Source organism: Nilaparvata lugens, chromosome 5 (assembly GCF_014356525.2).
Source record: "Nilaparvata lugens isolate BPH chromosome 5, ASM1435652v1, whole genome shotgun sequence".
Lineage (NCBI taxonomy): Eukaryota > Metazoa > Arthropoda > Insecta > Hemiptera > Delphacidae > Nilaparvata > Nilaparvata lugens.
Genome location: NC_052508.1, coordinates 70,800,108 through 70,815,526, shown reverse-complemented (window position 1 = coordinate 70,815,526; position 15,419 = coordinate 70,800,108). Strand labels below are relative to the sequence as shown.

The 15,419-nt window shown below is 35.5% G+C and overlaps 1 protein-coding gene across 1 annotated transcript in view; it reads left to right on the top strand.

Annotated features, from left to right (window-relative positions):
- LOC120351502 (glutamic acid-rich protein-like) overlaps nucleotides 1–15,419 on the top strand; it is a 44,419-nt gene continuing 29,000 nt past the window's right edge. Inside the window, exon 1 of the mRNA XM_039429216.1 lies at nucleotides 1–332. Coding sequence (XP_039285150.1) covers nucleotides 140–332 — 193 coding nt within the window. The 5' untranslated portion in view covers nucleotides 1–139. The remainder of the gene's footprint in view (nucleotides 333–15,419) is intronic.

Sequence of the window (15,419 nt, the reverse complement as noted above, 5' to 3'; positions counted from 1 at the left end):
TGTTCAGTTGTATCTTGCAACGCATCAATTTGTTGTAACAACGGGCTCGAGTAGTTAGGGCCACTCGGCGGCGCTCCGCCACTCTTGGTCAGTTGGTCGTCAGCTGTGCGTGTGGTGTGACGTGTGCCCGTGTGCCGCTATGGGATGTGCCAGTAGTGCGCCGTTCAACCCGGGCGCAGTGGCCAACGATGCTCCAATCGACGCCAACGGCGGAGGCGGGGGATTGGCGGCCAAACTGCGTCGGAACGCCGGCGACATTGTCGATACAACAACCAGCTCTGTCATGGGCGAAGCGGAGCGTCTCAAGGATGGAGCCGTCTCTAAGATGCAAGGTTTGTCACCCCGGAAAAGTATTTGACGAAAATTTTGTAAAAAATATTGTCAAACATGTTGTAAGGGGTGGAAATGCACTGGAATAGTCATGAATCTTCAAAACAACTACAGCATTCCGACCATGAAATACTCAAAACCGACTTAACGGGCTTCGCCAAAAGGGGAATGTTGGCATTATAACCTAGATAATGTATAATGTTTATTTGGACTGTGAATTTTTGTGATCTTTATAAAAGTGTTTTTATAACCTCATTTGGACTATTTTCATAAAAATTCGAGAGAGAAACAGTTTTGGGTTTATCCTGTTGATTCTCTCCCAATCATTAATTTGATATTGTAATAGTGGAATGTAATGAATAAATAAATACATAAATTAGAATTAGAATTAATCACTAAGGTTGGACACCTTATTAGTTCAACAAAATGTTAATTAGTTCTTGTAGATGATAATAATAATGGAGTCTCGCTAAGGTGCAAGGATTGCAACCCCGGAAAAGAAGTTCAGGAAAATGTGAAAAATATTGTAAACATATTGTAGGTGGTGAAAAAGCACTGGAAAAGTCATCACTAAGATGCAAGATTTGTCACCAGCAAAAAGTAGTCTAGGAAAATGTTGAGTAGTTCTTGTAAATGATAATAATGGAGTCTCACTAAAATGCAAGGATTGTAACCCCGGAAAAGAAGTTCAGGAAAATGTTGTGAAAAGTATTTTTAAAGATGTTGTAATGGGTGAAAATGCACTGGAAAAGTCATCACTACAATTCACCATTAAGAATTGTCATCAGCAAAAAGTAGTCTAGGAAAATGTTGAGTAGTTCTTGTAAAAGATAATAATGGAGTCTCACTAAAATGCAAGGATTGTGACCCCGGAAAAGAAGTTCAGGAAAATGTGGAAAATATTGTAAACATGTTTTAGGTGGTGAAAAAGCACTGGAAAAGTCATCACTAAGATACAAAGTTTGACACCTCTTTAGTTCAAGAAAATGTTGAGTAGTTCTCGTACATAATCTGAATCTGAATCTGAATATTTATCAATTTTTTATTTATTTATTCATAATTTTACAGAGAAGCACTGATTGGGAGAGAAAAACTAAGGATACTCCTTGTACTATTTCTTTCCCAAATTGAGTAACACTTTAAAAGTCCTAAATAGGGTTATGATTTCACTTTACTAAAATTTAGTCCATTTTCACTCAAAAACAACGAAAACTAAGATTTCAAATTTTGACGGTTGAAAACAGAATAAAAAACAAAAATATCAAATCACCATTAATTGGAAAATTTTTGAGTAATTTTACATAATTAAGAGCCAGAAAAAACACAACTCACTATTCATCACAGCTCTAATAATAATAGAGTCTTGCTAAGATGCAAGGTTTGTCACCCCGGAAAAGAAGTTCAGGAAAATGTTGTTAAAAATGTTGTAAGGGGTGGAAATGTACTGGGAAACTCATCCTTAAGATACAAGGTTTGACGACACCTCTTTAGTTCAAGAAAATGTTGAGTAGTTCTTGTAATTAATAATGATGGAGTCATCTCTAAAGGTGCGTACAGATAAACTCGCCTCCAACCCGCTCCGCGCACGCTCCGCCCTCGTCCGCCATCGCTCCGCAGTCGCACCGATCATGAACGTTACGGGAGATGTTAGCTCTTCTCGCGTTCCACTCTTGCTCCCCGGTCGATCATCAATCGATCTTCTCTAGTGACGTTCTATTGCGGAAAAGTAGTTCAAGAATATGATAAGTAGCTCGTCTGAATAATAATAATTATAATGATGAAGTCATCGCTAAGATGCAAGGACTCTCGCACGGAATAGTAGTATAGGAAAATGTTTTGTAGTTCCCCTAAATTATAATAATGTAGTCAACGCTAGGATGCTTGAGAAAGTACTCCTTGAGAATGATGTAAGGAATGGGGGTAGAAATGCACAGGAAAAGTCATCGCTAAGATGACCGGGGATGTCACTGTCGGGGATTGTTGCCTGGGAATGTCACTTTACCAAGGCGTGGTGTCAGATGTTTTAAGATGGTACATTGGAAAAACAAGGATGCGGGTTGTCGATACCAAGAAGTACAGGAAATTGTAATTTTTTCGAGGGAATATTGTTAGGTAAACAAAGCAAGAGAATGTTGAAAAGCTATTGAGGAAACACAAAAAATATTATTTGAAATGCCAACTAAAATGTTAAAAGATCGCATTCAATTAGTACCGTATTGTTATAACTGAAGAACATCTTATCACGAACCTGTAGTACCATATTCTAAAAAATTGAATTAGTAAGTTTTTTCAGGACTTTCTGGAATGTTATGATTGTGTTTTAGCATGGAGAAAAGATAGTAAAAGTTTCTTCTCTCTATGGTTTTAGTCCCATGAAAACGTCTACAACTCCCCAGCTGCCTTTTCTCCAAGTTTGGCAATATTTTTTGTTAAAATAGAGCAGAAAGTCTTGTACTTTAACCATAAGCACACAAAACCAGGTCTGTATTTGTGATTCAAGGAATGAAAGATTCTGATCATAACATTGATCTGAAAATCAAAAAGCAGTCCTTTCTTTAAAGGCAATTCGCATATTGAGACGCGACGCTGTCACGATTCGAGTCTACTAGACAAGTATTATAATACGATATTATAATCATATTATGTATGTATGTTTATGTATTTAATCATTCAGAATTACACAACTTACAGAAAACTACCACAGGCTTGTAAGCCCAAAACGGTTCCAATTCTAATTTATACAACAGTCCAAATGTAGCTAGGTTATGTGTTTTAACATTCTTCAATTACACATTCAATTTACAATTCAAAACACACAAAAATGATTCTTAAATTGAAAAAATACTTCTAAATTAAATTAAATCAACCACAATTAATTAAAAAATTCTAAACTTTGGAAAAACTATAAAGTTTTGAGACCGAAAAGACAAACACACTATTTAGAACTTATCACAGCTATTAGGATGCAAGAGGTATACTTCATGTGAGAAATTGGAGAGCGGATCGAGATGGTTGGAGAGGCAGGATCAAGGAGGCCTGGGGCCTGTTTCATAAAAGTTACAAGTCCTAATATCTCCTGTAATACAGGAGAATCACCATTCAAATTACATGCTCAATATAGCCGATAAAATCAGCTGTTCCTGTATTACAGGACTTCTAAGTTTTTATGAAACAGGGGCCTGGGGCCTGTTTCATAAAAATTCAGAACTCCTGTAATACAGGAACAGCTGATTTTATCGGCTATATTGAGCATGTAATTGGAATGGTGATTCTCCTGTATTACAGGACTTGTAACTTTTATGAAACAGGACCCAGGGCTCGATTTTGGCTGTAGGACCATCGAAAAAGAAGAAGAATAATCTATATATATATATAAAAGCGAAATGACACTCACTCACTGACTGACTGACTGATTGACTCACTGACTGACTGACTGATGACTGACTCACTCACTCACTCACTCACTCACTCGCAGTACTAAAAATCTACCGGACCAAAAACGTTCAAATTTGGTAGGTATGTTCAGTTGGCCCTTTAGAGGCGCACTAAGAAATCTTTTGGCAATATTTTAACTCTAAGGGTTGTTTTAAGGGTTTAAAGTTCGTCTTTTAGCATGTATATTCTTCTTCTCCCAATCTCTTAATTATAATTGAAATTTCCATATCATATATTACTATAGAACTATAATCTAGATGTAGATAGAGTACCTCTTCGAAACAGTTGTTAACTGGCAACCAAATTAATAATTTTGTCAGGTTGGCATTAAGTTGAGTTGACTTTGTTAGGTTGGCACCAAGTTGAAGATTTAAATGCATTTATCGCGGAAAAATTGATTGGGCACTGCTACATCAATCCTGGGAATATTATATTACTAGCCGTCAGCCTCGCTTCGCTCGCCATATCTGTTCAGCCAGACGTTTAGTCTGGCCCCGACTGGATTGTCCCAACATATGATAAAAATGCTCAAATGAAAAATTTCATTCTTGGTCGGTCCAGTCGGGGGTCCAGGGGGCGGAGCCCCCTGGCTAGACGAATACGGCGAGCGAAGCGAGCCTGACGGCTAGTCATATTATAAAGTTTACATTGAGACAAGTCTGGCACGTGTGAACATTATATATATGATATTGATTCGTCTAGCAGACTAGCTTCACGTCGCATCGTATCTCAATTTGCGACAATATAGTCTTAAACCGTAACATGTACTTATCGATACATTGAATAGAAGAGAATATAAAGGAATCATTATAAAATCCCTATAAAAGAATCACTTGCATCCTTGCATGATGATAATATACTACTCTGAACTCTAAAAATATCACACATTCTAAAAACGGTAAGGTAAACGACAGGATGACTTCGTAGATTGTATATTTTGAGTGAAAAAATCGAAAATAAATCATACTGTATCTAGCATAGCCTATTGTGGAGAGCCTCTCACGTACTTGGAATAGAACATGGCGTGTGCTAGAGTCTAGACTTATGTAAACAGTCCAGAGTACTTAAACCCTCTCCTTCAAAGTTAGACACGAGAGGACTTTGGACAAACAAAGAAATCTCGAAAATTCTCTGCTAAATATGCTCTTCAATCTACAATTTCTATCCCTCGGGAATAATTACTTCACTTTGGGAGAGATCAGACTAAGAACGGACAGGTGCATTGTTCAAATATTTTATTCCCATGTAAACTTACATTTAGACCTTGGAATTGTTGGAGTCCTTGATATTGTAGGAAGAAAGTTCTTATAAACAAGGCTACTTATGAGAACCTGGATGATATTTGTAGAGAAACTATAGCTCTTCTATGCTAATATTCTTTATTGATTCATACAATAAGTAGCCTACATCATCGAAAATGATAGGAGAGAGGAAAAATAAGGTAATATAAAAACATCTATCAAAAACATAGCACTCCGAGACTTCGAGATAGTACGGTACAGTAGTAAACTGTACGGTAATACCGGTATTATCAAACATCAACAATCACTAGTTATATAGAAAATATATAATAGTTAACCACATTATCTAGGTTTCAAGAAAACTAGAAAACTACAGGAGTCATCTGAAAGATGAGGCATACCGAACAACCATGTATGAGTGAGGGGTAAGGAGTTCAGTTATTCGTTTATATACTGTAATTTACTGCTAGCTCGCTTTTAGCGGAGAATTTATTGTAATATTCTCATAGAAACACTAAATCTTAATTTGAAAAGATGATTTTAAAATTCTTTGAAAAAAATCAAGATCCTTATTCTTGAGACAATAAGATACTTATAAGATTATTGTATTTTCTCTCTGCTCATGGGAAATAACCGGCAACAATTTCGGAATATAGAGTTGAAGAAAGAGTTGTTGTGATTATAAAGCGCTTTCTCTGTGGACGATTTCAGAGTAGGATACTATGAACCTTGAGATGGTAGATAGAACGGTAGATAAAATCTTTTTTAATTTTCGGCTAACGACTTGACAAATCCAAACACTTCTTCTAAAAGAGGTTAGAGGATACCATGAAAATAATAATCTTCTATAATAAAAAAAGAAAAGAATTGGCTTATACACGTACGCAATTAGGAAATTCACAGATGTTGCATCATCACGTCTGAACTGCTGAATGGATTCACTGGGAATTTCGCATATTTGATTCTAAATTCACGAAGGATAGGCCTATTTTGAATTCTTTTAGATTCCAGTAGGTCAAGTTTTCAGTATGTCAACTTTTTAATTAGATCCTTGCGGGGCACGGGTTACCTGCTAGTAATAATAACTATCATTTTATTTCTATTTCACTATTTTTCAACCATTCAATCATAACAAGGTCTATGAAAATCATGTGAAAATAGAAAATGCTTGAAGCATTTTGAGATCAATTATTTATTGAAGCTCATAATATGGAACTTGAATTCTTAGTGAGTTATCAATCGTGCTGTTGCATCTTTTCGAAAACTATTATTAAACGAAAATCCAAATTAAATGCTTTAAATCACCTCGAAGACTTCTGCTACTGCAAATATAGACAATAAGGGTAAACAGCTAGATGGAAATTTGATTAATTTTGAATTTCTTTAAATAATTGACTGAGCGAAGTGAGGTCTAAGATTCAAGTCGACGGTTTGGCATTTCTCTTAAAGTTTAAATGTTTGAATGTTTCAATGTTAAACTGTTCATATGTTGCGCTTTTACGGCGAAACGCGATAATAGATTTTCACGAAATTTGACAGGTATGTTCCTTTTTTAATTGCGCGTCGACGTATATACAAGGTTTTTGGAAATTTTGCATTTCAAGGATAATATAAAAGGAGAAAGGAGCCTCCTTCATACGCCAATATTAGAGTAAAAATCACAGACTTTAGAATTATTCATCATAAATCAGCTGACAAGTGATTACACAGATGTGTGGAGAAGCCAGTCTATTGCTGTATTTCCATAAGGTCTATAGTTTCAATCAGGTACTACTTGTGGATGAGAATACTGCGTGAGGTCTACTGCTCACAGAACTACTAGTAATTTTTATAAATTCATTAGCATTTGAGTAAATGCAACATCTCAGTAATTTCCATCTGTTTTCCAAAAACATTAGAAATTTATATCCTCTGCATCACTTCTGTCAGTTTTATATCGGTTCGCCTGGAAACTCGACCTTTCAACCAAGTAATATTGAAGTTTATGTTGGTTATCTAAACACTGTTCTAGAATTGCATAGCATAGCACAGTCCCATGGCATAACACGGATTTATTATGTTTGAGAATGGAACAATGCTAGAGCTGCTGTATTTGCAGTTGACCGTCCACTTGAGGTGGATTATCTGTGCCATAATCTTAGCCGCAGACTTGAGCCAAAACACGCAATATTGACTGTTTCAGACCGACACTGGACTCTACAGATACTAGAAATAGAACAGTCAGAGTCCCTATTCGGTATTATTAGGCCCACGCGGTGATAGTCGCAATGCTTTCATCGTTTTATATCGTTCACTAATTTTTGATGAGCTTCTATGTCAATGACTTGAAAGGTCACCTCAACCCGTTCGAGTGATGATCATGACTCGAAAGTCCACCTCAATCCAAACCGAGTGAAAGACGACTGAGTGGGTTGATTCTATAGAGTTTTTAGTGTGACTAAAATGGCTATTTGAGATAAAGTAAATTAGGTGTGACTTGGAAGTTCACCTCAATCCTGAGTATAAGGAGAATGAGTGGGTCCATTCTATAGAGTTTTTAGTGTACTAAAATAGCTATTGCAGATAAAATATATGGGTGGTTTTTTCAAACGTTATCGAATTCCATAAGAAAATCCCTGATCAAAGCACAAGAGCTAGCAGCGTTCTCACACAACGTCATTCTCTCATTTTATTGGAGGAAGTGAGGTGAGAGTTGTGCTAGGTCGACCAATCACGTGCGAGTACACTTCCCCTGGTTAGTACAAGCCACGCCCACAACTCACTCTCATTGGCTGTTGCCATTATATCAATAGACTCCGTTTTATTAAATGATAGAATTTAAATCAAAGGGCTGCTAACCTGCTATTTTTTCATCCGAATTTATGGAGAGCTAAGCAGGATTTATTGTTGATAATTCATTAATCCATTTTATTGGTGAATACGATCACAGACCATATACATGTTGTTCAGAATTGAACAACAGGCTTTATCCAAAACTATTCTTTACTAGCTGGCCAGGCGAACTTCGTACCGCCAAATAGTTAATGCATCTCATGACAAACTTTAGCTGGATGCACACCTTGGGAGGCGCGATGCGGCATTTTGCATCCAGGTGCTTCTTGTTTATATTGTTTTGAATGGAAGAACTCACACACACTGATTCGGACATTGCGTGGAACGGTGTGATAAGGTAATCTCAATAAGATCAACACTTTTTATCACCAAGCCGCGCCTCCTCAGGAGTGCTTAGTCTTAGCTTAATCTGATGCACTATATTTTTATGAAAATTATCCAACAATCAGTATTTACATTTATATTTCAATATGCTAGTTCCTATGTGCTAGTTGTACAGCAGTTTGTATTTTTAGTTATAATTGAATGCAGCTTGATGGGAAATTGAATGGTATATCTCCTTGCTGCTGATTTTCCCGTGCATATTCTAAATTTACAGCATTTCGAGTTCTACGACCCAAGATTGGACGTCGTTCGCACCGCGGCATTATTATTAGAATTAAAATTGTGTGAATCAGTAGAAAGAAAATTAATAGAAGAACAGATCTACCGACGGCTGTTGGATGACGCGATGATTATAACAGCTGATTTTTATTTCTATGTGTGGCCAGTTCACAAATATTCTTCCATAAGGATTACATGTAAACTTTGAAGAACAGTAGGAAAGAGTCCTGAAGTCGGATCATAAATTTGATAAGCCATAAACCTGCTCCTGAACATAAGAGACGCAATTAAACAAAAATCATCAAATTCGGAGCACAAATAAAAATGTTATAGAATGTCAAAATTTGACGCTCGATTTTTATTTATATAGATTTGAAAGAATAGGTCATCAGTAAGAGCTAGCTACGCTTGCTCAACAAGGCTCATATGAGTTTAATTTTTCAAGTAAAACTCCCTCCAAAAAATGTCATGTGGTATTCCACATGGCAACCTACTACTCAAGCAAATCCAAACAGAAGACCAGTTGCTTCTAGTAATCAATAATGCAAAAAGTAGGTGAATGAATAACTGAATATTATCAAGTTAGTTTATCGAAATTACTCGATGTAAAAATTCGGCAGTTTGGAATCGCAAAGGGGGATGGGATTCTTTGTTTCTGGAAGTGGCGACCGCATAACGCTTGTAATCGCTCTGCCACCCTGGAGAGGATGGGAGGAGGAGGAGCAGTTGGTGGAGGAGAAGGAGGAGGGAATGGTGAAGGAGGAGGTGGAGGAGGATTAGGAGGAGGAGAAGGAGGGGGAGGAGTAGGTGATGGAGATGGTGGTGGTGATGATGGTGATGGTGATGAAGGTGGTGGTGGAGAAGGAGGAGGAAGAGGAGGAGATGATGAGAAGGAGTGAGAGGAGAAAGAGGAGCAGGAGGGGGAAGAGAAGGAGAGAATGAGGAGGAGGAGGAGGAGGAGGAGAAATAGAATGCGAGAGGAGAAAAGGGGTTACTGAGACTGAGTAGAACTCCAAGAAACTCGCGTGTCTATCTGCAATGAGACACCAAATATTTCATGGTTCACAGTCCGAGAAAATGCCACTACACACACGAGATTTATGGCCGACTGATCGTTTGCAAATGTTGAGCAACCACCTATGGAATGGACACTATCATCTGCATTCCTACATAACAATAATAAGTTTTTTTAAAACGTATGAATTCTGGGCTACTTATTTTTACTTATAAAATAGAATTTTAGTACCCTTTTTTGAAATTAATAAAATAATAGATTATAAATACAAACTATAACAATTGGTTTCAGTGATCCACACCAGATTTTAAAGAATCAGGTTTTAAAGAATAAAACCTATTAAACCTATCAGGTTTTATTTTCTAAAACCTGGAGATGGTGTAGATCACTGAAACAAGCTGTTATAATTTGTATTTTCAATCTATTATTTTATTAATTTCTTAATAAAATTATTTAATTAAAAAGATGGTGTGAATCACTGAAACAAGTTGTTATAATTTGTATTTTCTATCTATTATTTTATTAATTTCTTAATAAAATTATTTAATTGAAAAGATGGTGTGAATCACTGAAACAAGTTGTTATAATTTGTATTTTCAATCTATTATTTTATTAATTTCAAAAAAAGGGTACTATAATTCTATTTATAGATAATAAGCTTGTTTGTAGTCATGTCCTTTGCAGAATTAATCAAATCAAATTCATTCACAAAACAAAAGACATTACAAAGAGAGCATTCATAGGAAACCAAATATTATGAATTTATTGTGCCTACATAATATCATGGAGAAACAATAGCGTAAGTAGATATCCCATGAAAAATTCAAAAGACGTACTTCAAGCTACGCTAAGGCGGTGTGAGATGATCTCAGCCAATAAGAATAATCAACTAATGCTCTCCTACTCTTTCTTGGGGTTGTGTGCCAGAGAGGACCTGGAGTCCTAACTCCACCCTAATAAAGGCAAATAATCAATTAATCTTCTGAAAAATTTTCTGAAATAACTTAATTTTTTCAATTGCGGTGATATTGAGTCCAATATTCGACTATTATTTGGTATTTCAATCATTCTAAATTCAAAAATTTTAGCTCATATATATTTTTGGACAGAACTTTGAACTTCCACTTTCCTCAGTAAGAACATAACCTATTATTTTTCGGACATTTTATTATTATTTATCAAAATTTGGGAACAGAATAGTTTTGGGCTATGCCTGTAGTTCTATCCCGATCATATTCATATGATTTGTAATATTGTATCAAAAAAAAAAATAAATCTTGTCAAATTTTATTATACTCTCAATCTTCACATGATATTAACATAAAAGGAACAATAGCGTAAGTAGATATCCCATGGTATAGGGCGTTTATGTCACAACTTTTACTGTTATCTCAAGCCGATAGTCCACGTAGTTCTTTCCCGTGAAGCTATATGACGCTGGTAGTCTCTCATACTGTGCCGTTCATACGCTCTCACCCCAACAAAATAGTAAAAATCGACAATAATCGGCTTGAGATAACAGTAAAAGTTGCGACATAAACGCCCTATACCATGGGATATCTACTTACGCTATTGTTCCTTTTATGTTAATATCATGTGAAGATTGAGAGTATAATAAAATTTGACAAGATTTATTATTTTTTTTTGATACAATATTACAAACATGCTACTACAGTATCATCAAAAGCTTACAGAGTTGAAAGCAGAGAAAAGTCGGGAGAAAATACTATACTACTTCAAGTTATCAATTGCATGCCTCACAGCATGCAATTAATAGTCCACACAACAGCTGTTTTTTCACTAAGTTACATTTTGATGTGAACAGCTATGCTACTATCACCAAAAGCTCACCGAGTTGAAAGCAGAGAAAAGTCGAGAGAAAATACTAAGCTGCTTCAAGTTATCAATTGCATGCCTCACTGCATGCAATTAATCGTCCACACAATTAATTATTTTTTACCACCAAGTTTATTTTTTTTCACCAAGTTACATTAAGATATTGAATTGCATGCAATTTATAATCCACTAGACAGCTGATTTATGATGTATAATTCTAAAGTCTGATTTTTACGGTAATATTGGCGTTCGAAGGAGACTCCTTTTCCTTTTGTAGCTATTATCCTTAAAATGCAAAATTTCAAAAAACCTTATGAAGCCTATACGTCGACGCGAAATTCAAAAAAGAACATATTTGTCAAATTTCATAAAATTCTTTTGCTGCGTTTCGCTGTAAATGCGCAACATGAAAACATAAATATAAAAAATATATAAACATAGAGAGAAATGCAAAACCGTCGACTTGAATCTTAGAGCTCACTTCGCTCGGTCAATTATATTTGTATCATCTTCCTATAGTGTGGTCCACGTTATGATGGCAGTATTTGGTTAACGCTGGTGTTGCTATCCTTGTCTATCATCCTTGTATCATCTTCGTATTATATTTGTATCAACTTTCTATAGTGAGGTCCACGTTAAAATGGCAGTATTTGATTGACATTGGTGTTGCTATCCTTGTCTATCATCCTTGTATAATCTTTGTATCATTTTCCTATAGTGAGGTCCACGTTATAATGGCAGTATTTGATTGACATTGGTGTTGCTATCCTTGTCTATCATTCGACGAAGCAGATGAGAGAGATGGAAAGTGAGAGAGAGTGAGAAAGAGAGAGAGAGAGAGTAGGGAATGAACGAGTGGAGAGTGTGGAGATCGATCGATTTGATGTTGACACAAACTAATGATGAATTTTAGTGTGGGAAGAATTAGAGAAGAAGTTTGATGATTGGAGTGAGTTGGAACAAAAGTTTAGTTGTTGGAGAACCGTCAGTTTAGCGCCAACTGTAGTAATGGTCATTGTTCTTATGGGAGAAAAAGGCGTCCATCACTTTATCACAACAGACTAATCCAAATGATTATTGACATATTAATTGACAACTAATATGATTAGTGAAATATTTATTGACAAATTAGTTTTGCGAATATCAGGTTAACATGCCCTGAATCTAAATAAATTACAATTCCATTTAACTCAAATAGCAAAATTAACTTAGTCAAACATTAAACTCACAAATTTAACTCAGTCAAACATTAAACTCACAAATTTAACTCAGTCAAACATTAAACTCACAAATTTAACTCAGTCAAATATTAAACTCACAAATTTAACTCAGCCAAACATTAAACTCACAAATTTAACTCAGTCAAACATTAAACTCACAAATTTAACTCAGTCAAACATTAAACTCACAAATTTAACTTAGTCAAACATTAAACTCACAAATTTAACTCAGTCAAGCTCGCAATAGTCAACTTAGCATAGTCAAACACGCTCAGTCAAAATTAATCACTGCAAATAATAAGCCTGGGACATGCATTGAATATCATGATAATTAGAAGATGTCTCAAGGTCTAGGATAAGAATAGCACCTACCCTACAAAAGTGTAGAAAAGAATGTAAATAGGTCACAAGTGTAGAACAGCTATAACGTTCGATTAAAATTCTGCTCTATTTTGAAACAATTCCCTGTGGGGATGTTCGGGTGAAAAATGGTTTGCTTCGTAACATTCTTCTAATGAAAGGGATCCTCTATCTACAAAAAAACAAAGGCCAACTTTCTTCATAATAAATCAGAGTTTTAAGGTCGCAGCCTAGACGCTTTGTTTTGGGTTTTGCTTTTTATCGGCTGGTTGCGAGCTGCGAGCCCTCAGAAAAGAGTTTCAAATGAGCAAACTTGACCTCGACTGTGACGGTTAATGTGATTAAAGTGAAGCATGCACTTTGCTTGCGTGTTGGGCTACTTGAAAAAGTGAGTGCTCTGCTCCGGGGAATTCATTGTGCACTCCAATATGCCTAATCATACAGCGCAGGCGGCGTCAACACAGCTAATAATGATGGATAAGAGAACGGTTTCTAGATAAAATTTCTTTTCAAAGCATATTTCACATTGTGTATTGAATTTCTCAGCTTGATCTGGTTAAAAATTCATCTACTGAGGTTTCAATTTTGGTGGCGGTTTCAAGCGGTGTTTGGTCCAGTAAAATTTGGATATTTAGGAGGGCTAGAAACTTCAAGTCCAGACATAAAATTCAAGTCCTAAAAATATTGAGAAGAATCATCACTCAATTTTTCACAACCTCAACTGTTTTTCTTGATAATTTATTTATTTATTTGTATTTATTTATTATTATAATTTTTCAAGAAAGCACTGAATGAGAGAGAAAAACTAAGGATACTCCTTCTACTATTTCTCTCCCAAATTTAGATAATATAATTTTAAAAGTCCGAAATGAGGTTATGATTCCTGAAATATGATTACTTTTCTGAAATTTAGTACTTTTTCACTCAAAAACAACAGAAACTAAGAATTTTGAATTTTGACGGTTGAGAAACTGTATAGAAAACAAAAATATCACACTCAAATTACTAATAATTGAAACATTTTCACGTAATTTTACAAAACTTAGAGCCACAAAAATAGAACTTATTTTTCAGCACAGCTGACAATTCCAATTGAAAACAACGAAACTCACGAAATTTCAGATAGCAACAATTTCCAGCGTATTATTTTTATCTCTTTCTTTCAACGTTGGAAAACGTTGGCGACTCGTATTTAGTAGCGTCAGCGATGCGACGCCATGTCACGCCGGTTTGAAATGGACAGATTGATTCACATTGGGAGATAATGAGATTAGGTGATAGCATGGGGAGACTTTCAAAAGAAAGGAAAGAAAAGATACCTCAAGCTAAGCTACGGCGATGTGAAACGACCAAAAATATTGATGAGTCTACCTAACGCTAATATCAGTCTACAAATCTGCAACTAATCTACTAATCTACTAAGGAATCTACTTATCCACTGCAACTAGTCTACTAATCTACTAAAGTGATTGGTTGAGGAATCTACAAATTACTATTATACTACTGTTCTTCTAGCATTGTAACTCTAATTAGAATACTTTTGAATTCATGCTATTGAAAAAAGAAATAAAACCTTATTAGGATTAGTTGATAATAATTTGTCTCTGGAATAACCATCTAGTAAATCAATACTATCAAATTGGAAAAATATTCGAAAATGCTTTTATAATCTGTATAAAATAATTTGAGACTTGAACAAAATATCCGTGTTGACAAATTGTGTGGAATTTCAATCTTTTCATGCAAACCGATATTACAGGATGTGTTCAATTCGACAACACTGTCGATTCAGAGTTGTCAATTTGAATATATCCAGTCAAATGGGATTGCATGAACAAATTGAGATTTCGCACAATTTTGCAATAAGAATATTTCCTCTTAATCTCAACCTATTTTATTCGGTGTATTTCATTAGACTTTATCTATGATAGGTGGTAGTTCTTATTGTTTTACTGTAGTAACTCTGTCACATTATCTTATGATAACTGATTCAACCTTTTGTACCTAGTAATGCATTTCATCTACTCTTTTGCTACTTCAATAAAACATTGATATATTTATTCATTGATAATACTCTTCAACTGAAATTATTGCAACGTAATTTCCATTCAACCAAAACTAAATGGAACAGAAAACCAAGAAGTAAAGGAACAAAAAAGTGTGGAGTTACATTTGGATGGTGTCAGCACTCTATATTTTGTAGGTCACCCCCTGGGGGGCATGTCCAGATTCTTCAGCCCTCACGAAAGTAGCGGCCAGTGAATAGATAGGGGGAAGCTAGCCTAGCGTGATCGACCTCGTGAGTTTCCTCTTCTCAAATTATCGATCGTGAATTGATAAACCAGTGCTTTTTCACACTCGAAATTACTTTTTGTGCCAAAATATTATCCCAGGAAACCGAATTTCACAATCCCAGGGTTTCGTCGAAGAAAATTGTGTGAAAATAATGGGGAGCATTATGAGGGCTGTAATGTTGACCTCGTTTCTTCTAATTCTTGTCCTACAGGCTGTACTAAATCTGATGAAGTTGATAGAATCTGAAATGTT